At 52.7% G+C, this 25,209-nt stretch overlaps 1 protein-coding gene across 4 annotated transcripts; it reads right to left on the bottom strand.

Moving 5' to 3' along the window:
- On the bottom strand, positions 11,826–24,407 carry BRAT1 (BRCA1 associated ATM activator 1). Of its 4 annotated transcripts, none has more exons than XM_021086005.1 (14): positions 24,175–24,407; positions 23,223–23,365; positions 19,720–19,874; positions 17,662–17,809; positions 16,844–17,216; positions 16,480–16,596; positions 15,400–15,491; positions 14,972–15,090; positions 14,710–14,896; positions 14,425–14,498; positions 13,632–13,734; positions 13,432–13,530; positions 13,097–13,272; positions 11,826–12,741 (listed from the first exon to the last, which is right to left on the bottom strand). In XM_021086005.1, the coding sequence occupies exons 2-14, from the start codon at positions 23,347–23,349 to the stop codon at positions 12,043–12,045; spliced, it is 2,469 nt and encodes an 822-aa protein (XP_020941664.1). In that variant the 5' UTR covers positions 23,350–23,365; positions 24,175–24,407; the 3' UTR covers positions 11,826–12,042. The 4 variants fall into 4 exon arrangements, with proteins under 4 accessions (XP_020941664.1, XP_020941668.1, XP_020941665.1 ...); XM_021086009.1 differs by having other exon boundaries at positions 16,844–17,187; XM_021086006.1 differs by having other exon boundaries at positions 17,662–17,806.

Raw genomic sequence — 25,209 nt, 5'->3', positions numbered from 1 at the left:
GTTCTCACTGGAAACAAGCTGGAGCCCGGCAGAGAGACTCCTGCGAAACAAGGCCTAAGGCAGATCCACGCGGACTTGCGTGGGAAGGGAAGAGAGGGGTCAGATCAGGCCCAGTGCCCTGGGAGGGGAGCTGGGAGAGGGGGCGATGACGCGGGCGTGGAGTCCCTCTCTGGGGAGTGAGTGGTTCGAACCACGTATTAGGCATCCCAGCCCTCGGGTCCAACAGCAGGAGGACAAGGCGCCTGAGCGGGTTTGAAAACCAGCGGGACTGCCAGGAGGCCACTAAGAAACCCAGACTCCACTTGGGAAGAGCACACACACACACACACACACACATGCTTACTCCTGGACACACACACAAACACACACACACACATGCTTACTCCTGGACACACACACACGCTTACTCCTGCACACACACACACACTCGCTTACTCCTGGACACACACACACACACACACACATCCTTACTCCTGGACACACACACACACCACACACACACACACATGCTTACTCCTGGACACACACACACACACACACACACACGCTTACTCCTGGACACACACACACACACACACACATGCTTACTCCTGGACACACACACACACACACACACACACACACACACACACGCTTACTCCTGGACCAGGGCGGAGGAAGCCGATTAAGACAGCCTGGGGCTCTGGGTGGTTTCCCGTGACCACCCCATCACACGCCCCAGGCCCCGCCTAAGCCGAGCACCAGCTCCAGCCCCTTTGTTCCATGGTACAGCTCCACGCTGGGGCAAAGGCTGCAGCAGCTGAAAAAGTGTGCGGCTGTGGGGGACAGAGCCAGCTGGGGTCCTGCACGACATCCAAACAGGGAGAGAGCAGCCATTCCTGGCATCCGCAGGAGCAGCAGATTAAGAACCGTCCGGAACTCGGGCCAGTATGCCAGCAGCACACAGGCCAAACATCCACTCCAGCACCTCTTGCTTCAGCTCTGCTTGCCCTGCAGAGGTGCCAGTGCTGGCAGAGGGGAGAGCACCACTCAGAGGGAACACCGTCAGCTTGGACCCTCAGGGCTGCTGCTCCAGCCTTGGGACCCAACCCCTGCCTAACAGGGCAGCGATGGCCACTGAGCAAACTTCAGCTCACACCTGGCTCTGGCTCTGGCTCTGGCCCCTCCACGTCCAGCCCCACATCCCATCAAGGTGGCAGCTTGGGGAGGGAGTGGTTCAAACCACGTATTAGGTTTGAAGAGTGTGACTTTGCTCGCTTCAGCTCCAGCTCTCGCACCAAAGCCCCTGGGCGCACACAGGCTGTACATAGATGCTCCCACACAAGGACGCCCCCTGCAGACCAGGGTGGGTAATTGCTTCTACTTATTTCACAGAGGTAGAGAAAGCTAAGCAAACCAGACAACAGAACAATTGTTTCAAATGAAAGAGCAAGGAGAAAAACTTGAAAAAACAGCTAATGAAACAGATAAAAATAATCTACCACAGAGTTCGTTAGTAGTAAGAATGCTCATTGAACTGGGGGAAAGAATAGATGAACATAGGTAAAATTTTTTTAAGGGCTGCACGTGCAGCATATGGAAGTTCCCAGGCTAGGGATCAAATCAGAGCTGCAGCTGCCTGCCTACCCCACAGCTCACGGCAATGCTGGATCCTTAACCCATGGAGCGAGGCCAGGGATCAAACTCACATCCTCATGGATACTGGTCAGGTTCGTTTCCCCTAAACCACAGTGGAAACTCCGTAAGATTTTAACAAGGGACTAGAAAATATAAAAGGAAAACAGAACCGAAGAATACAACAACGGAAACGAAAAACACTCTGGAAGGAACGAATAGCAGACGAAGCGACACAGAACACACAGCAGATCCGGCAGATCCGACAATGGCAATCACCCCATTAGAGGAACAGCGCAAGGAAAAGCAACTGGCGAGAAGCCAGCCGTTTAAGGGAGCTCTGGGCAACAGCGAGCACACTCACATTCGCATCAGAAGGGTCTCAGAGGAGAAGACCGCAAGGGGTCGAAAATGTAGTTGATGAGCAACAGCTGAAAACTCCTGAACCTGAAGAAAACAGACGTCCAGGCACAGCAATCACAGAGAGTCCCAAAAAGATGAAACCAAGGAGACCCAGGCCGAGATACATCATAATTAAAACGGCCAAACCGGGAGTTCCTGCTGCGGCACAATGGAAACGATCTGGCTAATATGCATGAGGACACGGGTCCCATCCCTGGCCTCGCTCAGTGGGTCAGGGATCCGGCATTGCCGTGAGCTGTGGTGTAGGTCACAGACGCAGTTCAGATCCAGTGTTACTGTGGCTGTGGCGCAGGCCAGCAGCTGTAGCTCTGATTCAACCCCTAGCCTGGGAACTCCCATATGCCACACCTGCAGCCCAAAAAGCAAAAAACAAAATGAAACAAACAAAAACAAAATAAAATGGCAAAAGTCAGACTTCTAAATAAAGAATTCTAGGAGTTGCCTGGTGGCTCAGCAGTTAAGGATCTGGCATTGGCACTGCTGTGGCTCAGGCTGTGGCGTGGGTTCGACTCCTGCCCAGGAACTTCCACATACCATGAGCACAGTGAAGGAAGGAAGGAAGAGAAAGAAAAGAAGAAAGAAAGAAAGAAAGAAAAGAAGAAAGAAAGAAAGAGAAAGAGAGAGAGAGAGAGAGAGAGAGAGAGAGAAAGAAAGAAAGAAAGAAAGAAAGAAAGAAAGAAAGAAAGAGAAAGAAAGAAAGAAAGAATCTAAAGGCAGCAAGAGAGATCCAAGGAGTCGCATACAAGGGAATCCCCACAAGGCCATCAGCTGGTATTTCTGCAGAGACTCTGCAGCCCAGAAGGGAGTGTCATGATATATTCAAGGTGCTGAAAGGGAAACACCTCCAACCTAGGATACTCCACCTATAGCAAGATTACCATTCGAGATGCAAGGGGAAGTAGTGAACACCTCAGAAAAGTGAAAATTAAAAAGAGATGCTAATTAAAAGAAATGTTCATGGGTCTTCTGTAAGTGGAAAAGAAAAGGCTACAACAAGTAAGAATCTACAAGGGGAAGAAAATCCCACTAGTAAAGGTAAATACATAGTAAAGGCAGTGGATCAACCAATGAAATAAAAGAGCATGAAGATTAAAAGACAAAAAGTTATAAAATCAACTTCAACTACAATGAACAGTTAAGGGACACAAAACAAGGGGTTCCTGGTGTGACACAGTGGAAACGAAACCAACTAGTAACCACGAGGATGCAGGTTCGATCCCTGGCCTCACTCAGTGGGTTAAGGATCTGGCGTTGCTGTGAGCTGTGGTGTAAGTCATAGACATGGCTTTTATCCTGCGTTGCTGGGTCTGCGGTGTAGACCGGCAACTGTAGCTCTGATTTGACCCCTAGCCTGGGAACTTCCAGATGCCATGGGTGAAGCCCTAAAAGGCAAACAAAACAAAAAAAAAACCCACAAAACCTGGGAGTCCCCACTGTGGCTCAGTGGTAATGAACCCAACCAGTATCCATGAGGATGTGAGTTCAACCCCTGGCCTCACTCAGTGGATTAAGGATCTGACATTGCCATGAGCTGTGGTGTAGGTCGTCTGGATCCCACACTGCTGTGGCTGTGCTATAGGCCAGCAGCTGAAGCTCAAGTTTGACCCCTAGCCTGGAAACTTCCACATGCCACAGGTGTGGCCCTAAAAAGAAAAAAAAAAAAAAAACAAAAAAAACCCCACAAAACATGAAGGAGGGGATTAAAAAATAGGTCTTTTAGAATGTGTTTGAACTTCAGTGACTGCCTCTTTACAACAAGTAAAGTTATAGGTCAACAAATATGACCCCATGGCAACTACAAATCAAAACCTACAGCAGATACACAAAAACTAGAAAGAAAGGAATACAAGCATACCACCAAAGAAAATCATCAAAACCCAAGAGAAGAAACTAAAAGAAGAGGGAAAAAAATAAAACAAAAAACCAAAGATGTGCTACAAAAACAATCTAAAAACAAGTAACAAAATGGCAATAAGTATATTCTATCAATAATCACTTTAAACATCAATGGACTAAATGCTCTAATCAAAAGACACGGAGTGGCTGATTGGATTTTAAAAAAAAACAAGACTCTTCTAAATGCTACTTACAATAGACTCATTTCAGAGCTAAAGACATATACAGACTCAAAGTGAGGGGATGGAAAAAGATTTCATGCAAATGGAAATAAGAAAGGTGGGGCAATAATTATATCAACAAAGCAGACCTAAGACAAAGTCTTTAACAAATGACAAAGAAGGGTATTATATAATGTTAAAGGGCCCAATACAAAAAAAAAGATTTAACTTTCTTTAACATATATGCACCTAATTTAGGAGCACCTAAGTATATAAAGCAACTATTAACAGACATAAAAAGAAAAACAATACAATAGTAGTTAACACCACTGACATCAAGGGACAGATCATCCAGACAGAAAATCTATAAGGAAACAGTGGTTTTAAATGACATGTGAGATCAGTTGGACTTAGTAGATACCTACAGGACATTCCATCCAAAAACAGCAGAATATGCATTCTTTCCAAGTGCACATGGAATGTTCTTCAGGATAGATCACAAGCTAGGCCACAAAACAAGTCTTAACAAATTTAAGAGGGAAGAAATTATATCAAGCATTTTTTCTCATAACAATATGAAACTAGTCATCAATTAGAGGAAGAAAAATGGGAAAAACACAAACGCATGGAAACTAAACAATATGCTACAAAAAAAAAAACCCCAAAAACCTATGGATCAATGAAGAAATCAGAGAGGTAGGAAACTGCCTCAAGACAAAAGAAAATAAAAACAACTTTCCAAAATCTATGGGATGCAGTAAAAGCAGTTCTAAGAGAGAAGTTGATAGCTATCTATACAGGCCCACCTCAAGAAACAAAAAAACTCTAATAACCTAACCTGACATCTAAATGAACTACAAGATGGAAATCCTGTGAAACTGGATAGTGATGATCATTATACAACTACAGATGTTATAAATGCATTGAGTAATTAAATAATTAAATAAATTAGAAAAAGAACAAACAAAGCCCAAAGTCAGCAGAAGGAAGGAAATAAAGAGCAGAGAGGAAATAAATATAGATTAAAAAACAATAGAAAATATCAATGAAACCAAGATTTGGTTTTTTGAAAAGATAAACAAAACTAAAAAGCCTTTAGCCAGGTTCATAAAGAAAAAAGAGAGGATCCAAATAAACAAAAGAGACGAAAGAGAAGTAACAACCAGTATCACAGAGATGTAACTCTTTAAGTGAATACTACAGTCATATGCCAACAAATCAGCATAAAGAAAAAGAAAATTTTCTAGAAATGTACAGCCTTCCAAGACTGAATCAGGAAGAGACAGACAAGCTAATAGCTCAATCACTAGTAATGAAATTGAATTTGTAATTAAAAACTCCCAAAAACTAAAGTCCAGGACCAGACAACTTCACAAGGGAATTCTACCAAACATATAAAGAGCTAACATCTGTCCTTCTCAAACCATTCCAAAAGACTGAAGAGAAGGGAACACTCCCAAATTTATTCTAGGAAGTTACCACTATCCTTATACCAAAACTAAAGACAGTACAACAAAAGAAAAAGAAAAAAAGAAAGAAGAAAGAAAACTACAGGTCAATAAATCTCTTATGAATATTCACGCAAAAATCTTCAACAAAATATTAGCAAACTGAATTCAACATATAAAAAGGATCATACTCTATGATCAAGTGGGTTTTATTTCAGGGATACAAGGATGGTTTAACATCTGCAAATCAATCAATGATTTGTGACCACATTAATAAAAGGAAGGTAAGATTCACATGATCACCTTAATAGATACAGAAAAAGATAAGACAAAATTCAACATCCATTCACAAACTCTCATCAAAGTTGGTATAGAGGAACATATCTCAACATATTAAAGGCCAATTATGGCACACCCACAGCTAACATACTCAACAGTGAAAACTGAATGCTTTTTCTCTAAAGTTAGGAACAAGGATGCCCATTCTTGCCACTTCTATTCAGCATAGTATTGGAAGTCCCAGCCACATCAATCAGACAAGAAAAATAATAAATGGCGGGAGTTCCCATTGTGGCTCAGCAGTACAAACCCACTAATATCCATGAGGATGCGGGTTCAATCCTCAGCCTTGCTCGGTGGGTTAACAATCCGGCATCACTGTGACCTGCTGCAGCATAGGCTGGCAGCTGCAGCTCCAATTCAACCCCTAGCCTGGGAAATTCCACATGCTGAGGGTGTGGCCCTAAAAAGCAAAAAACGAAAGTAATAAAAGGCTCCAAATTGGAAGGGAAAAAAGTAAAACTGTCACTACTTGCAAATGACAGGACACTATATACAGAAAACATCAAAAAATTACTAAGAGTTGGCGTTCCCGTCGTGGCGCAGTGGTTAACGAATCCGACTAGGAACCATGAGGTCGCGGGTTCGGTCCCTGCCCTTGCTCAGTGGGTTGACAATCCGGCGTTGCCGTGAGCTGTGGTGTAGGTTGCAGACGCGGCTCGGATCTGGCCTTGCTGTGGCTCTGGCGTAGGCCAGTGGCTAAGCTCGATTCGACCTCTAGCCTGGGAACCTCCATATGCCACGGGAGCGGCCCAAGATATAGCAAAAAAGACAAAAATAAATAAATAAATAAAAAAGACAAAAACTACTAAGAGTAAATTAACTCAGCAATTGCAGGATACAAAATTAATATACAGAAATCTGTTGCTTTTCTATACACTAATAATGAACTACCAGGAAGGGAAAGCAAGAAAACAATCTCATTTAACCGCAACAAAAAGAATAAAATATTTAAGAATAAACTTAACCAAGGAGGTAAAAGACCTATACTCTGGAAACTATTAAACCACTGATGAAGGAAACGGAAGAGGATACAAAGAAATGGAAAGCTATCCCATACTCATGGATTAGGATAATTAACATCGTTAAAATGTCCATAATACCCAAAGCAATCTATAGATTTGACGCACTCTCTATCAAAATACCTATGACATTTTTCACACAACTGAAACAAATAACCCTAAAATTTATATGGAACCACAAACGACCCCAAATACGCAAAGCAATCTCGGGAAAAAAAAGAACAAAACTGGAGGTATCACACTCCCTGATTTCAGACTACACCACAAAGCTACAGTAAAGAAAAGTACGGTACAGGATAAATACAGCTATTTATATCAATGGAACAGAATAGAGAGCCCAGAAATAAACCCATGCCCTTATGGTCAATTAATCTACAACAAAGAGGCAAGAATATAAAAAGAAAAGAAAGTCTCTTCAATAAGTGGTGCTGGGAAGACTGGACAGCTCCATGTAAAAAGCTGAGATCACAACATTTTCTCACATCATATACAAAAATATTTTTATGTTCAACACCTTCTTGGCCACAACCACAACATGTGGAAGTTCCTGGATCAAGGAAGGACTGAACCCACACCACAGCATCGACCTGAGCCACTGCAGTGACACCAGATCCTGAACCTGCTGCCCCACAAGGGAACTCCCCATGTGCAAAAATAAAATCAAAATGGGTTAAAGACCTAATGAAAGACTAGAAACCATAAAACTCCTTGAGGAAAACACAGGCAGAACACTCTTTGACATAAACCATAGCAAAACTCTTTTGGGCTCTATCTGCTAAGGCAAAGGAAACAAAAGCAAAAATTAACAAATGGAATGTAATTAAGCTTAAAAGCTTTTGCACAGCCAAGGAAATCATCAATAAGATGAAGAGACAACCTAACATATGGGAGGAAATATTTGCAAACATTAACCAATAAAGGGCTAATAAATATTTGCAAATATTCACCAATAAAGGGGTTAATATTAAAAATATACAAACAATCCATACAATTCAGTATCAAAAAAGACTCTGATTTTAAAAATGAGCAAAAGACCTAAATATTAGACATTTTTTCCCAAAGATGACATACAGATGGCCAAAAGGCATGTGAAAAGATGCTCAACATCGCTACTCAAAGAAGTGCAAGTCACCACCGCAATGAGGTATCACCTTCTGCGTCTCAGAATGGCCACCATCAAAAAGTCTCTAAGTAACAAGTGTTGACAAGATTATGGAGAAAGGGGAACCCTTGTACACTGTTGGTGGGAATGTAAACTGGTGCAGCCACTATGGAAAACAGCATGCAGGTTTCTCATAAAGTTAGTAACAGAACTATCCTATGGCCCAGTGATTACACTCCTAAGTATATAGTCAGAAAAAGTGAAAACGTTAATTCAAAGAGACACATGCACCCCCATGTTCATATCAGCACTATTTACGAGAGCCAAGATGTAGCAGCAACTCAAGTGTCCATCAAGAGAGGAATAAAGATGTGGTGTGCACACGACGGCATGTTGCTCAGCCATCAAAAGAACTGCATTTTCCCACTGGAAACCTGGAGGGGCTCACGCTTAAATACGTCAGACAGAGAAAGACAAACACTCTAAGTTCCCACGTATACGTGGGATCGAAAGAAACACGAAAAAAATGAATGAGTGAATGTGACAAAACAAAACGACGCACAGATTCAGAGACCAAACTAGTGGTTACCGGTGGGGAGAGGGAAAGGAGGGAGGGACCAGACGAGGGAGGGCGGAAGAGGTACTTACGAGGTACAAAGTCAGTCAGCTACAAGGATACATCGTCCAGCACCAAGAATATAGCCGGCACTTAATAGCAACTTTACATGGAGCGTAATCTACAAAATACTGACTCCCTATGTTGCCCGCCTAAAACAAATACAATATTGTAAATCAACTGTACTTCAAAAAAACAGAATAAACTGAAGATCTGAAGGGCTCGGCACTCAGGGCAGGAATAAATCAGAATTAAGCCTGTCCCCTCCATCCTGCCCCCAATCTCGGGGAACCGCAGGGAAGATGGACCTGGTGCTAAGAGGAGAAAAATCAAAATGAAAAGAAGTTCCTGAGAACTCGGAGCCACAGCCCTGCCCTTGCACTGACCTGAGACGCAGGGCGAGGCAAACGGGCTGTGCGGAGAAGTCCGAGCAGTGAATCTGGATGGAAGGGGGCCCCTTCGCCCTAGGCTTCCAAGAATCCTCACGTGTACATTTTTGAAGCCAGTGATCACCACACATTTAAAGACGACTAAAAACCGGTGAAAACAACAGGCTGTGAGCAGACCCGTACAGGCTCCAGGTCCTGGAACCGTGCGCAGGCACAGAGCAGCAGACACCGGGTCAGTGGCCCCATGCACTTGGCCTCACTGCAGTCCCCAGAGTCCCTCGTAGTTAGGCACGGCCATATGGCTGAGGTCTGGGCCAAATGACGTAGGTCTAACACGTGCACCTTCTGGACTCGCCCAAAAAACCCTCCCTATCTGATCCTCTCCTTTCTGGATGCCTGGCCTGGACCCAAACCCTTAGGAACCATAGGTGGACGATGAGAAGGCACCAGAATGGGGGGACCTGGGTCCACATTTCACCACCTGGAGGAAAGCTGCCCGATTAAGAAACACCTGCAGTACACTGCTCTGTGTTGAATAAACAAACTCGTCTGCTAGTTTAAGCTAGGAAATTTTGAGGTCTGTTTGATAAGCAGCTAGTGTTACTATAACGAATACAGACAGGGATTATAAAACAACTGAGCCGGTTAGGTTTAAAGCGGTGAAATACGAGCTTGAAAATATCAGCACAGAGCAGGAAGCTATGTAAAGTGGCAACAAAATTTTTAAAAGCACAAATAAAACATAACAAAAATCAAAAGATGGGAAATACTGAAGTGAGATTAAAGATGCAAAGGAAAGATCTCAGATATATACTGGAGATGGAGGAGGAGAGAAAAAGAAAAGGAGGGAGGGAGAAAGAGAAAATATGGGTCAGAAACAGCATTTGGAAGGAGAGTGGCCGAGAATTTGCCAAAACCAACGAAAAACACCAATTCCAGATTCAAGCATCTCAGTGAACCCCAAGAACAATGAAAAAGAAATTCTCAGCTATATATACACACGGCAGTAAAATGACAGAAAAACAAAGACAACAGGAAACATTTTAAAAAACATCCACTGCAGAGTTCCCCAGGTGGCACAGCAGGTGAAGGATCCAGCATCGCCGCAGCTGTGGCATAGGCGCAGCTCCAGCTCAGATGGGCTTCTTAGCCCGGGAACTTCCATGCGCCTCAGGTGCAGCAAGACAGCATCCACTGAAAACATGGGCTCCCTCTGTACACATCTCTCCAAGAAGCTTCTCTGATGCCAGAAAGGACGCAGGCTTTCCAGAAGCTGTGAGGGCTTCACCTCTCAGCCCGCTCTTAAAACTGGGGATAACGGTAGGTTTTGCCAAAGGCCTTTCCTGCGTCTATTGTATGATCATGTGCTTTCTCTTTTAGCCTCATCACGGATCGCTTCGATTTTCAAATGCTGAACCAGCCTTGCATGTATGAGATAAACCCCACTTGATCTTGGTGTATAACCTTTTTCTTCCTTCTATGCACTGTCGGATTACATCTGCTGGTATCTTAAGGCCTTCTGCCTCTATGATCATGAGAGGTATTGGTTCCCGGTTTTCTTGGACGTTTGCTGGTTCCGGTCTTAGGGTCGTGCTGGCCTCATAGAAGTGTCCCCTCCGCTTCTGTCTCCCAGAAGATGGTAGAGGACTGGTAACCTTTCTTCCTTAATGTTCCGCGGAATTCGCCGATGAACCCATCCGGGCCTGGAGCTTTTTTGGAAGGCTGTTAACTATTGATGCAATTTCTTTTACAGAGGCAGGCCTACTCAGGTCTATTTCTTCCAGGGGCGCTTTGGCAGGCTGCGCCTTTCAAGGAACTGGTTCACCTCGGCCACATCATCAACTTTGTGGGCAGGGTCGCTCAGCATCATACCCTTTCAGCTGCCGGGGGTCGGAAGGGATGTCCCCTTCTCATTCTGACGCTGGGCATTTGCGTCCTTTTCCCGGCTGGCTAGAGGCCTGCTGATTTTACCGATCTCTTCAAAGAACCAGTTTTTGGTTTACAGGGTTTCCTCTACGGACTTTTCAATTTCACTGATTTCTGCTCTCATTTTCATTATTTCTTTTCTTGTGCTTACTTTGGGTGGAGTTTGCTCTTCATCCAGTTTCCTACGGTGGAAGTTTACTGGTTTTAGATGTCTCTTCTTTTCTCACATACGCGTTCAGTGCTATAAATAGCTCTCTGGGCACTGCTTCTGCTGCACCTCACAAATTTTTATATGTTGTAATATAATTTCATTTTCATTCAGTTCAAAATTATTTTTAAGTTTCTCTTGAGATTTCTTCTTTGCGCGAGATGCTTCCAAACAGTGAGACACTTACTCTGGGAAGTAAATAGTAAAATCCCCCTTTGGCAGATGAAGAAACAGGTTCAAAAGGAATCGACACACACGGCCGGGAGACAGCAGAGCTGGGACTGGTGTCTCACCTGCTGGCCCCCGAGGACCAGCCTGGAGCTCAGCTCCCCTGATGTCACCACCAGTGACTGCCTGCCTGGTCAGCAGAGACAGTGACTGGTGGACTGCTACAAGGTCGGGGTGACCCTGGGGTTCAGAGACGGAAAACCTGGCGTGGTGGGACCTGGGGAGGCGATCCTCGGGGGCCGGAGACCAAGGCCAGTCACGTTGCTCTCTGACCCTGGGTGTCCCTGCGGCACCGAGGGGTCCAAGCAGAGGGACCTGCCCTCGTGCCCACAAAGCTCGAGGCCATTGTGCAGAGGGCTCCTCCCAGATGCTTCACCCTGCGCCCCTGCCCCCCGCCACTGCCCCGGGCCTGGGGCTACCCCTGGGCAGTCTTAGAACACTGTGCTGACCCAGCGACGCTGGCAAATGACATTTATTTTGAGTAAAAAGTAAGCCACTTCCTCAATACACACCAAAACGGGGGACTCTCTGACCTTGCTGGGCTCGCCTGGTCCCGCTTCCCTGGGGGTCCCTTGTGCAGCCGGGCCAGGCTGGAGCCCTCAGGTCGGCAGGGCCCAAGGACGGCACGTGGTGCAGCAGCAGGGTCCTGGGGAGGTTGCCACCAGGCTGCTCAGTAGCAGTCGGCCTCATTCTCCCCGAGGACGCCCACGGTGGCCAGCATGTCCTGCAGGAGCGACTGGGGGCTCCTCTCCACGTGGTCACTGCTCTCGGCCAGTGTGTCCTGAAGGCCTTCCAAGTCCATGGACCTGAGCACGGCCACAACAGCCGCGGGCTCCAGGTCCCCCAGGGGGTGTCCGTGCTCCCCTGCCTGCCACTTCTGCAGTGTGGCCTCCACGGAGGACACGTCGGGGCTGTCCCGTTCCTCCTGGGGGGTGCCGCAGGAAGTGGCCTTGGCCTTCAGGAAGAGGAGGAGGTCACAGGACTTCTGCGCCACAGGTCGGTCGCAGTCGAACAAGGCACGGAAGGCGAACTCGAAGAGCTGCACTCGGCAGAGTGCCTGCAAGGCCTGGGCCAGCGTGCCAGGCGGGGCTGCCTTGGGCAGGGCCACGGCGTAGGGACAGCGCACGCCGGGCGGGCCCAGCAGCTGCTCCAGGAACACCAGCGCCAGCTCGAGGCCCTGGGCCCGGACCTCCCAGTCCAGGTCCCTGCTCGCGGCCTGGAGCACTCCGGCCACAAACTGCTCTGGGTCCTCGGCCACGTCAGCATGGCCGCCCCTCAGCCACTCGGTGAAGACCTGCATGACGGCCCTCCGGGGGAAGCCCTCCGAGTCTGTGGCGAGGACGTGCAGGAGCTCCGACAGGAGGCTCTTCTGGAAGAGAGAGTGAGGGGGTGGGAGGGGGCCGGGGAGGCGGAGCTCCTGCTGATGGGTTCGGGGTGCAGCAGGGAGAACCTGGGAGACCTCGCTGTCATGCAGGTCTGGGGCTCGGTCCGCTCTGCCTCCCGCAGGCGACGTGCCCTTCGGCCCCCTACGTGCTCATCTGTCAAATGGGGGTGACCATGTCCACGGGACAGGGGTGCTAGGAGACTGAGTGGAGATTCAGGGAACGTGCCCAAAAGAGCCCCAGCCCCAGAGTGCCCACAGCTGGCAGCAGACCCATTCCACCCTGGGTACCAGGACAGTGGCCAGATGTGGGCTGTATGCCATGGGACCCTCTGCCTCCTACCTGCTGGACCCCTGGTTGCTCAGGGCCGGCGGGGGCAGCATGCAGCCCCCAGCTAGACAGCTGCCCTGTGGCGGTCACTGCGCTTGCGCGGACGTAACTCTCGGGGTCTTGCAGGAGCTGCCTGGTGAGCCTGGGCACCTCGGAGGCAAGGAGCACCTGTCTGAAGGCGGCCTGCCCTGGGGGGCCAAGCAGCCGCAACCAGCTGTGAGCAAGAGCTGAGGCCACAGCCTCTCGTCCCCCAAAGGCCACCTAGGTGGTCCGAGTTCCCAACTACTCCAAGGCCAGGCCAGCCCTTCCACCCACCCCCCAGCCCCACCCCAACACCCTGCACTCACCTCCCCAGTGTCTGGCCATCTGGGTCAGGAACTCAAGGCCTGAGTCCCTCACCTCCCAGCAGGGGCTGCACAGGCGCTTCTGCAGCACAGGGAGCAGCTCTGGAGAAGGCGGGGCAGTTCAGAGGGGCCCGAGCCACACTCACCTGCCTCCCCGTCCAGCCCCGCGCCTCCCTGTTTTCCCCAGGAGGGGCTGGGATTACCTCTGAGGAACTGCTGGGCGTGGGGGTCCAGATCGCAGCAGCCGGGGGTCTTGGGTGAGCTCAGGAGCCACCCGAGTGAGGCCTGGAAGGCCTTCTTCAGAACCTGGAGTGGGCAGGGCAGGGCAGGGCAGGGCTGCAGGGCCAGGAGGACAGAGCTGACCGCCCACCCCACCCACACCCTGTGCCCTTGCCCCTGCTCTGGGTTTAAGGCGAGGATGGGGTATGTGGGAAGAGGGCTTCACTTTCACGAGACAGAAACCTGGAAGTGGCAGACTGGGAGCCAAGACAAGAGAAAGAAGAGGGGGCAGTTCCCATAAGGACCCCCCGATACTGGGGACAGGAAATTTCTGCAGCAAGACATGAGAAACAACCTAAAAAGCCCCTGGGAATCCACCAGGCTTGTCATGCAATCTCCCCACTGCCTGCTCGGTGCACGTGCTGCTAATGCTCCACCCGCAGAGCACGACTCAACCCAGGGCTATGAGAACAGGACGTTCACGGGAAAGGCCAACAACGAGAGTCTGGACGCCAAGGGGAGGGGGGCACCCGGTTCTGGCTCACGTCCCCCGTGGAGCGTTCCCTGTAAGGCCGGGCCCCCTCCCTGCTTTCCACAGCCCAGCAGCCCCGCACCCAACCTCCACCAGCTCCAAGCCCTGGGCTGAACCCCGGGCAGCCACGCGCTCCTGGAAACTCATTTTAAGAAGCAATTCCGGCCCGAGCAGCCCACCGAGGCTGCCCCCACCTCTGCCGCCCTCCTCCCCACTTCCCTCTGCCCTGCACCCCATGCACCTACCGTGGGGCTGGAGTCAGGGCCTGAAAGGTACTCCAGGAGGACAGCAGAAACCTGCGTCACCAGCTCTTGGGGGCCTGAGACACATGCGGACAGATGAAGCACCCCACCTCCCAGCCCTGGGGCCTCCCCAGCCCAGGCGGGGGTCAATCCAAGGGAAGCGGGGTCAGCCGGAGCCCAGCCCTGGCCCGAGAAGAGACGCCAGGGAGAGCAGTCTCGGGACGTCTCCGGGCAGTTGCAGGGCTCGCCCGACCCCTGGGCTGTGCAAGAGGAAGCACTGTCACTTACCCGCCCTCTGAGACAGCGTCCCCAGGAAATCCAAGGCCGCTCGCTGGACTCGGACACAGCCCACCAAGGTGGCACAGAGGTGGCCCCCCAGGTCAGAGGCGGGGACTGCTGAGCCATTGCAGAACCGCAGCACTGTCACCACAGCCTCAAGCAGGGCCTCCTGGGGCCAGGGCGAGGGGCACTGGGGCTGGAGGGGGAGGGAGGGTCAGTGCAGGCTGCAAGGCCCACTGCCAGTGTAGACACAGGCCAGGGCCACACCTACCAGCAGCTGCAGCAGCTCCAGGTGGGCCAGAGCACAGCACAGGAGACCCACACAGGCCGACTTGGAGGAGAAAAGCGTGTCCACTGTCACTGAGTCGCCTGCGGCCCCATCCGGCAAGCCTGGAGGTCGGCCAGAAACAGCTCCTTAAGCGGGCACCTGCTGTGTGACTGCTGCAGCCTGGTCACTGATTCACAGGAGGGGGCCACCCTAGATGTGCCCACAGGGGGCAGTGCTGCCCTAGTAATTCCAGGGTGGCAACAGGAGCAGCAGTCACACCTGGGATGACAGCCTACACTGCAGCTACCTGCTCTTCAGTAGGGTGGCAAGCCAGGTACCCTGCTCCCATCAGCCTGCGCCGGCCCCAAGGATGCGCTCAGGCCCCCACGGTCCTGCCATCCTGCACCTGCCCCCCTTCCCCAGCAGCCTACCTGGGCGTCCGGGGCCCTGCACAGCAGCTTTCAGGACACAGGCCAGGGGCTGGAGGAGGACGCCAGAGGCCTGGGTCCTCAAGGCCTGTGGGCTGAGGACAGGGGACCAGTGAGCACTGCCCCCAATATCCCCAGCAAGTCTGTAGCAAGGGGTGGGCGGGAGATCCGGACACCCCCCTTGAGAAATGCTTCCCTGCAAGCTGCGTGACCAGCACTCGCGCCACTGGCACGGGGCTCCCCCGGAGCTGCTGGAAAGCACCCCCAGGCCTCAGGAGCCCTGGGAAGGCCTGGCCACACCGCCTCCCCTGGGCAGTGGCTGCTCAGGGCCAAGGGGACGGGAGGCCCCACCTGCTGGGAGCACTCCCCGCTGAGACAGTCTTTCCTGGGGTCTGGAACAGTCCCGCCCGTGTGCTTGGGCCCGGGCGGATGGGAGACTAAGCTGGCAGGCGCTCTCCTTCCAAGCCAGCCTCCCGGGCCTCCCTCTCTCTTCGAACCACTCCCTCTCTCTGAACATTCGGAGACCCTGGGCCCAGAGGTCTCTTGCACTGCACCCCTAGTGCCCTGTGCGGGGGTCCTGTGTCGGCTGGGCCGACAGGACCAGCCCCAGTCCCCGGAACGACTTCCCCCTCCTTCCCACCTCTCCAGACCCCGCACAGTCTTCCAGGCTGGGCGCACATCTGGGAAGCCGTCCTGCCACTCCTGTCTACTGGGTCCCCCTCCTCGTCCCACAGCCCCTAGTACCCACCCCAGGGGCGGGCACGCCAGAGTGGCCCGGGATCCACAAGCTGAGGCCACTACGGAAGGGGGTAGAAGGCAGCTGGGCAGGTCCTGGGTATGAGCCCAGCCCTGCTCTGAGCAGAGCTGCTCCAAGAGCCTCTCTTATCCCTGGGAAGCCTAAGGAAAAGTTACTCCATCGCCAGAGAGAACAGAGAGGCCGAAGCCTGTTCCGACACCTCCGTGATACCCACACGCTGCCCAGCCACACCCCGGACGGCTGCCTCGGACGGATCTCTGGTGCTGGGAGCTCCCCTGAAGTCCTCCGACCTCTGTCTGCCCCCACACATGAACCCCAATTCTTACCAGTCCTGCAGCTTCAGGATCCCCAAAGCCAGAGGCCCTGCTTGCATCGGGCTCAAGCGGCTCAGAGTCAGCGCCAAAGTCTCCCACGGGCCACTCTCAGAACTCAGCACAGGGGACCTGCAGAGGAGCGGCCCAGGAAGAGAGGGTTATCCCTCCACCCAGGCCCCACGGCGCCAGGGCGAGACAGAAGGCCCTTCCCAGGCATGGGAGCTTTCAGACCCCACGGTGCTCCTCTACTCGAGGTAGCATTCTTGGGGGGCCACTGAGGTCTGGACGCAGGTGTAACACCTGCCCTAAGACTTGCCAAGGAAAACAAGGACCCCCCACTCCTGCCCGTCCCGGCAGGTGCCCCCCGGGGCCTGACCGGGCCACACTGAGGAGGAGGTCCACGAGCGCGTGCGAGGCTGGGACGGGGTCTTTCTCAAGCAGGTGCCCCACAAGAGGGCTCAGCCGCCCCCAAAGGCCCGGCGTCCAAAGGCCGTGGCAGTGCCCGAACGTGGTGGTCAGGACATTCAGGGCCTGCGTGAGCTGCGGGGCGGCTGCGGCGCGCAGGGAGTCTTCGAGGTGACACACGATCTTCTGGGCGCACGCTGGCCCGTCACACGCCTGCGGGCCGGGGTGTCCCCGGGGCGGGGCTCGCATCGCCAAGTCCAGGATGTGCACCAGGAGCTGCCCGGCTGCCGAGGCCACAAACAGGCTGGAATCTCCCTGCAGGGAGAAGATGGTGTCAACGGCACCTGGGGAGGGACAACGGGCACGGTTCAGCTGCAACAGCCCACGGCAGACAGCGGGGACGCGGCAGCCACTGAGCGGCTCACACCCCAGACTGCAGAACCTCGTGCACCGAGCTGGAGCACCGCCCACGGCAGAGGCGGTGTCAGAGGCCACGGAACCAGAGCCGAGGGTCCACAGGGCGAGGGGCTTTAGAGCCCGGCCACCTTTGATGGTTTCTCGTCCGCTTCAGAGCCACCCCTGCCGCCAGGTCTGACCCACATACAGGGGTGAGGGGCCTCCGAGCCCTGGTTACCCCGCGTGCTCCTCACAATGGCCCTGTGACACCGCGGCCACTGCCGCCATCGCCATCGGGGAAGAGGCCCCGCAGGGGGCAGACCCCCCGGAGTCACACAGCATCGGGCACACCACGCGCAGAGCAGGGGCGAAGGCAGGGCAGACGGCACTCACCACAGTCGGCAAGGAAGGGCAGGGCGCGAGGGTGCTGTGCCAGGGAGCGCAGGCCCTGGATCCAGCCGCTGCGCACGGTTGGGGCCGTCCAGGCCGCTCCTCCCAGGGGGCCCGCCTCCCCAAACAGCCTGGGCAGCAACTCCCCCTGCTGGGAATCAGAGAAGCAAGTGGCGATCTGAGCACGTGCCCGGGCCGGCGTTTCTGCGGTTCAGAGGCAGGCGAAGCACCTCTTTGGGGGAACCTTCTTGTGAGCTGCCGACCCAAGGGCCTATGGGCAGCTGTGCTTCTGGGAGGTGGCAGGTGGCCACAAAGTGCCAGCACCGCCGATGCTGCCTTCCAAGGGAGAGAACCTCAGGCAAAGAACTGGGCTGGACACAGAGTCTCAAAGACCCTGCCACAGTTCACCTTAGAAACCCTCCCCCAAATGCCGCCCACCTCAGCACCGAGGAGGCCCCTCTGACCACGACAGCCTGTGCCCAAGGACCCCCAAAGTCTCCAGAGCCCGCTGGGCTCTTGCACCTGGCATATGGGGTCCCCCACCCTAGATCCCCAGCACACCCCACGAGTCTGGCCCACCTGCCACATACACCTGCTCAACCCCCTTACACCCCAGCTGCGAGCCCCGCCCCCGGCTAACCCCGACTCAACCCGCACCAGTTTAGGGACGTCCGCAGTACAATGGTGCCTCGTCCTCATGTCCTGCCACGTGCAAGAGACTCCTGTCCACCGTGAGGTGGCAACACCGGAGGCGGCAGACCCGTCTCTTAGCAACGGAGGCCTGGTGTAGTTACTAACTCTGAGCCCCGTCTATCTCGACAATCCAAATGCCGGTCCCCACCCTCAGGGACAGGAATCCTCCAATGACCCCCGACTCCAGGGGAGGACCAGGGGCCTGGCAGACATGTTCCCACGCTCTCGAGGCTGAGTCTAACTCCACAGTGGCCTTAAGGCCTTGGGGGGCGTTGCTGCTGCTGGCAGCCCCCAGGGTGGGCCCTCTGTGGGCTCTCCCAACAGCTGAATGGCCCCCAAAAGGCACAGCCGCTTCTGGGGGCAGCTGGTAGCCAGTGGGAGGGCACAAAGGCTCAGCCCCTGCCCCGAGGAGTCTGTCCACGGGTCCCCTGCCCAGACAGCATCTACTGCAGACGGGGCCGGTGCTGAGCAACGGGCTGATGGGGGGGCCCCTGGGGCTGCCGGACCCCCCGGGCTCTGTGAAGGGGCAGGTGCAAAGGGAACAGGACGAAGAGCCAAGCGGCCAGAGACTCTGAGCCCGAACCTGCCTGTGTCCCGCATCCCCCCACGCAGGGGCCAGTCTGCGGCCTTCCGAGCCTCTAGGGCCACGGCCAGCCTCGGAGAGGAGGAGGACGTGGAGAGGCAGGGACGGGAACAGGGACGCGCCCAGGACGCAGTGGCGCTGGGAAAAGCCATCTGCCCGGGACTGAGGGTTTCTGCTGAGAGCAGCCGGCGCTGTGACGGCTCACTCCGCAGTGCCACGCCTCAGCGGCCAGCGGCAGCTCTGCCAGTTGTGTGGGTTCCTGTGCTGAGCCGTCACCGTGTCCTCATCCGGGAAACAGATGCGACTCCTAAGCTGCTGACTGGCCAAGACCATGTGAACAGGACTCTGGCAACTCAGAGGTGATTTACACACGGCCAAACACCACAGGTGTGGCTGGATTCTCATACGCGAGGTCATTTCCTCAAGCGCACGTCAGGGCACGACATCCGGGGAAGTCTGTCCCACGGTGAGCTGGTGCCAGGCTGGGCTCCTGGAGCCTGGAGCCCACACCGCTGAACTGAGGTGCATCTGCCAAGGGCAGCGTCTGAGCCAAGCCGAGCCCTGCTCCGTCTTATTCCATAAAGCTCGCCCTTCACCCCAACTCCACTCCTGGCAAGTTTTTCACAGGGGGCTCACAGTCAGGAATAAAAGCCTTGCAGGACACGCACGCAAGACATGAGGACGAAGCAAGTTTCAGAGACGTGGGGGTCAGGACAGCCACCACTGCTCTGTGTACCCGCAAGAGGAGGAGGTGGGGGTCCCTCGGGTGGGAGGCCCAGGCTCACCTGAAGGTACTGGAAGCAGTCTTCCTGGGCTGCGAACATGCCTGCGAGGCGGAGTGAGAAGGAGAGGACTCTGGGACTCAGGTCCTGGGGTTTCAGCACATGGAACAGCAGCTCCACCAGGCAGGGATTTTCCTGTAGCACCAGGAGACTGGACCCTGGAGACAAGCCCAGTTGGGAAGCGTGTCACCAGGGGCACAGGGTGCACCTCCCTAAGGGGCCATTCTGGCGACTCCCAGACCTTCTCTCGGGCTGTCAGACAAAGGCCAACTGGGAGGCAATATCTGCAACAACTGCAGCAAAGGCTCCATAACTTAATTCAACGAGGAGGGACAAAGCAGAAAGCCAACACCGCAGCAACAGCCAAGGGACGTGGACAGCAGACACAGATGGCCAGCAAACCTGCAAGGATGTTCTGACCCACTGGTTGGGAGAAAGAAATGCAAATCAAAGCAGGAGACAATGTTCACCTCTCCCGTGGATCCTTTTTTCTTAAACCGAGAACTGGAAAGCAGGCAGCACAGCGGAACAGCCATTCTCGTCCAGACACAGCATCTGAAATGCCCACATGCAACTGCACTGCTGATCAAAAGCGCCAGGGGGGGAAAGGCAATTTGCAGGAAGCCTGGGAGAGGTTCCACGGAGAGGTCTTTGCAAAAGCACCATAGTTCAGTGAGGAGGAAAAAAGACAGAGTGAAAGAGAGAGAGAAGCCACAAGCAAAGAAACATGTGGGCAAGTCTGAAAAAGCTCTGACGTTAGGCGTTCCTCCTGTGGCGCAGCGGAAACGAATCCGACTGGTGTTCCAGAGGATGCAGGTTCGATCCCTGGACTCACTCAGTGGGTCACAGGATTCCGTGCTGCCATGGTGTAGGCCGGCAGCTGTAGCTCCAATTCCACCCCTAGCCTAGGAACTTCCATATGCCACAGGTGCAGCCCTAAAAAGCCAAAAAAAAAAAAAAGTTAACTTTTGAAGGAGTTTGAGACAAAAGAGAATCAAAATACCAGAAAACCAACCGTGGAAGACTGGAGGTAAAAAAAAGTGCTCGAGGATCCTCACGTTGTTGGAACAGAGAGTCCAACTGACTTTCAACCTTTTAAATCCAGTTTCTCAGAGTAACCATTAACTTCAAAACCAGAAGAAGAAAGACTGAAAAAAACACAAGCTTCATCAGTGCCGTGGAGGGCAGAAAAGGAGACAAAAGGAGCAATGACGAGGCACGAGAAATTTTTCAAAAGTCTGTGGTGAAAACAGGTTCGTGTAGAAGAGTAAGCTCAACAAATACAACAAGTTAAATTGTGTTAGAACACAGAGCCGCTCAGATTACACTAAGAATCAAAGGCTAAACAAGAGTAAAGGGTAAAAGAAAGAAACGATGAAGCCTGACGGCACAGAAGGCCAGAGGAAAGGGCAACAAGATAGTTGGCAAACACTAATTTTTAAAAAGCTGCGGCAGCAAGAGTGCGATCAGACAAAACTGACTTTAAAGTAAAAATCTTTCCTCATGGCTCGAGCAAGTCATTGCTCAAAGACACAAATCCTGGAAGATATGACAGTCTAAGCTTGCACATACCTCATCTAACTTCAAAATATATAAGGGGGGAGATAGAATTTCAAAGAAAAACTGTCGACCCAAAATCTTAAGTATAAGATTTTCACTTCTCTCTCAAAAACGATTCAGATTAGCAAAAACATAACCGGTTTTAATGACCTAAACTTGAACTAAGGAAGACTATTCTCTTTTCATCAGGGAGAATAGTGAGGAAAACAAACACAGGCTAGGCGAGGAGGGACAGATGACCGGCTAAGGGATACCAGGTCTCCTTTAAGAAGATGAAAGTGGGAGTTACCAATGTGGCACAGTGGGAAGGAACCTGACTAGTATCCATGAAGATGTGGTTTCAATCCCTGGCCTCGCTCAGTGGGTTAAGGATCCAGCGTCACTGTGAGCTGTGGTGCAGGTCACAGACACAGCTCAGATCCTGCATTGCTACGGCCATGGTGTAGGCCAGCAATGAATTTACGAATACTCACTTTTTTGGCCGCGCCCATGGCATGCAGAAGTTCCTGGACCAGGGATCGAACCCAAGTCACAGCAGTGACAATGCTTGGATCCTTAACCACCAGGGGACTTCTAAAAACCACTTTAGGAGTTCCCGTCGTGGCGCAGTGGTTAACGAATCCGACTAGGAACCATGAGGCTGCGGGTTCGGTCCCTGCCCTTGCTCAGTGGGTTAAGGATCTGGCGTTGCCGTGAGCTGTGGTGTAGGTTACAGACGCGGCTCGGATCCTGCGTTGCTGTGGCTCTGGCCTAGGCCGATGGCTGCAGCTCCGATTCGACCCCTACCCAGGGAACCTCCATATGCTGTGGGAGCGGCCCAAGAAATAGCAAAAAAAAGGCAAAATAAATAAATAAATAAATACCACTTCAAATGGGTCAATTCTGGAGTTCCCATTGTGGCTCAGCTAGAACCTGACAAGTGTCCATGAGGATACAGGTTCAATCCCTGACCTCACTCAGTGCCTCAAGGATCTGGTGTTGGCACAAACTGCATGGGTCACAGCTGCAGCTCTGATTCAACCCCTAGCCCAGAAGCTTCAATATGCCACAGGTGTAGTGTCAAAAGAAAAAAAAAAAAAAAAAAAGATAATAAATGGGTCAATTCCATGGTATGGAAATTATATCACAAATAAAGCTATTCAGAAATACTTTTTAATCATTAAGAAGTCTACAAATAACAAATGCGGGAGAGGGTGTGGAGAAAAAGGAACCCTCTATCCTGATGGTGGGAATGTAAACTGGTGCAGCCACTATGGAGAACAGTATGGAGGTTCCTTGGGGGTCAAACCCACACCAGAGCAGTGACCCAAGCTGCTGCAGTGACAATGCCAGATCCTTAACCCACTGCACCACAAGAGAACTCCCGTTATTTATAATGATGACACATCAGAAACACAAACATCAAACGATGGTGAACTAATTATAATATTAAGGTCTATTCATAGAGCAAATAACAGTCAATAACACCAGTGCGTCCGTGGGAAAACACGCACTAGGACAGAAGGAGAGAAAGTCTGTATGTATATGGTATGATCTCGTTTTTATAGAAAACTACCTCTTTATGACGTGTCAAGAAAAAGCCTGGATGGAAATAAAAGGGTTCAGAGTGGTTTCATTTTTCTCTTTATTCCTCTGTGCTGCTCAAGTTGTATTTTAAAAATATGTATTGCATAATTAGAAAGAAAAACCGATTTTTAGAACAGAAAAACGCAATGCTAACAACAGAATAAGCTGGTCTGTGTCCTCAGCAGCCACGGAGCACGGCCTGAACAACGGGAGGCCTGCAGCTCAAGCTGTCCCCATCACCCCCTCAAGCTCAGCTTGCCGTTCCCCAAATCCAGGAGGAATCTTCAAGATGTGACAGAATGCCACCAGAGAGACAGAAGAGGGCAGCCCTACCCCCTCTAGCCTCTAGGGAAAGTCAACAGTGGCAGCCTCACCCTCACCTGCTTCAGTTATTGTTTTAAACCAGTCCAGCAGCTTCTCCAAGCAAGTATCATCTGCCACAGGCTGCCGGGGGTCTGCCAGGACGGCGCAGAGAGCCGGGAGGAGCCGGGAGCACTCCGGGTCCATGATGAAGCTGCAGTTCCTGCAAAAGGAAATGTCAGGGCCAGGTCCCACCTGCCCTGGTCACGGGAAGCCCCCAGGCCTCCCCTTTCATCTCAGGCCAGGGGACCGCAATCCTCAGGTGGAAACTCTAAGCTGCCGGGATGGATGAAAAGCCTCAGCTTGGGTAGGATGGGAGATTGTCACGAGCAAGCAGAGCCCTCAATTGTGGAGGCAGAGATGGAAGGGAGTCTGGAGTAAACCATGAGGCCGCAGGAGACGAAAATCGGCCAACCTTAGATTTCGGTGGGAGAAGAGGGTGAGGCTGACCTAGGCTGCAGGTGAGCCAGTGAGGGACGTGGGCACACTCTGGGGCCAGCCACTTGTAGGGGGCAGGCCAGATGGAAGTGTCTGTCTGTCCCTCTCAGGGTCAGTGTGAAAACCCTGCAGCCAGCGGCGTGTGCGGTGGGGAAGGCACTCTGCCCACTGTCCGTTCCTAGCTGGGCGCGGCAAGTGCACCTGCGTGCGCGGCCCGGGAGAGGACTGGGGAGCCCGGCGGGCTGTGGGCAGGGGGGCTCCTGCGGGAGGGTGGGACTCTGCCAGGGTCCGGAGCAGGCCTGCCTGGGCTGGGTGTCCGTCTGTCCACCCCTGCCCAGGCTAAGTCCTTGCGGAAGGCGCCCTCCCTGGGAACGCCGCTGAGGGCGCCAGGCCGGCGGCGGCGGTGGTCACAGACCCCAGGCCAGGCGGCGCACGCGGGCCCTACGGAGCTCCCTGCCCTCGCCCGGGCCCCGAACCGGTTCCCAGCCAAGCCCACTACAGCGACCGCAATCCTCGTCCCGGCGCGCATCTCACCTGCTCGCGCCCCTCAGCCGCCGCAGGCCCCGCCCCGGACCGCGCCACCGGCCGGCCTGGGGGGGACGAGGACGGGGACGGCGGGCGTAGGGATCCGGGGAAGCGCCGCGGAGGCCACGCTGAAAGCCCAGAGCGCCCAGGCTCGGGGAACGAGCTCAGGCTGCGGGGAACCGGACGCCGCCAAACTCGCCGCGCTTGCCCATCACGCCCTCCTGGACGCTCATTGGACGCGCTCGGGCGTCCAGCAGGCTTTGCGCCTGGAAGGCGGAGCTTCCGGCGGAAGGGGCGTGGCCTCGGCAGCCGAGGGCCCACGTGTTTGGGCTGGCAAGGAAAGCAATGCCTCACCTGGCGGTAGGCTGGTGATTTCTCTGTACTGGTCCATGGGGTTTCATTCAGAGGCCAAGGTGCATTGAATGCACCTTGCCCCCTGTACATAGCTTAGCCTAGTTTACCCTACACTCGCTCTGCAGTTGGACAAAATCATCTAACTCGAAGCCTATTTTATGATAAAGCATTGACTATGTCATGTAATTGGTGGAATACTGTATTGAAAGTGAAAAGCAGAGTGGTTGTTGGTACGGAATGGTTGTAAGTGTCCGGTTGTTTACCCTGATGATTGCATGACTGAGGGGGAGCTGCAGTTCCCCGCCTCTGTCCAGCACCAGGAATGTATCCTAGCGCATACCCCCAGCTGGGAAAAGATCAGAATTCAAAATTCGAAGTCCGGTTTCCACCGAATGTATTGCTGTTTTCTCACCAGTGTAAAATCAAAAAGTTATAAGTGGAATCATGAGAATTTGCGTCTGTAATTAAATCAGAGAAAGTAAGTGAATTAATAGATGCAGGAAGGGCTGGGGGTTTGCAGAAACCCAGGAGTGGGAGAGGAGCAAGAGGCACTGGTGCGTGGGTAGCTGAAGTCCTAAAAGCACTCACCTGCCCCACGGACAGTACCGGAGGAAGCAGATGGACGTTATTAAGAAAGTGAGAGGCCTGCTAACAGGGCTTCACAGAGCAAAGGAGCACCAATAAGTGAAG

Source organism: Sus scrofa, chromosome 3, assembly GCF_000003025.6.
Source record: "Sus scrofa isolate TJ Tabasco breed Duroc chromosome 3, Sscrofa11.1, whole genome shotgun sequence".
NCBI classification, from domain to species: Eukaryota; Metazoa; Chordata; class Mammalia; order Artiodactyla; family Suidae; genus Sus; species Sus scrofa.
Note: the sequence above shows the minus strand (reverse complement) of the source record. Positions and strands in the feature narration are given on the sequence as shown.

What these genes read in the sequence shown, in the direction of transcription:
- BRAT1 (XM_021086005.1), bottom strand. Translation starts at nt 23,349, where the DNA reads ATGGACCCGGAGTGCTCCCGGCTCCTCCCGGCTCTCTGCGCCGTCCTG. An exon ending in GCAGGGCCCCGGACGCCCAG is followed by an intron (nt 15,091 to 15,399) that starts GTAGGCTGCTGG and finishes GCCGACCTCCAG; the next exon opens with GCTTGCCGGATGGGGCCGCA. An exon ending in CGCCCAGCAGTTCCTCAGAG is followed by an intron (nt 13,531 to 13,631) that starts GTAATCCCAGCC and finishes CGCCTTCTCCAG; the next exon opens with AGCTGCTCCCTGTGCTGCAG.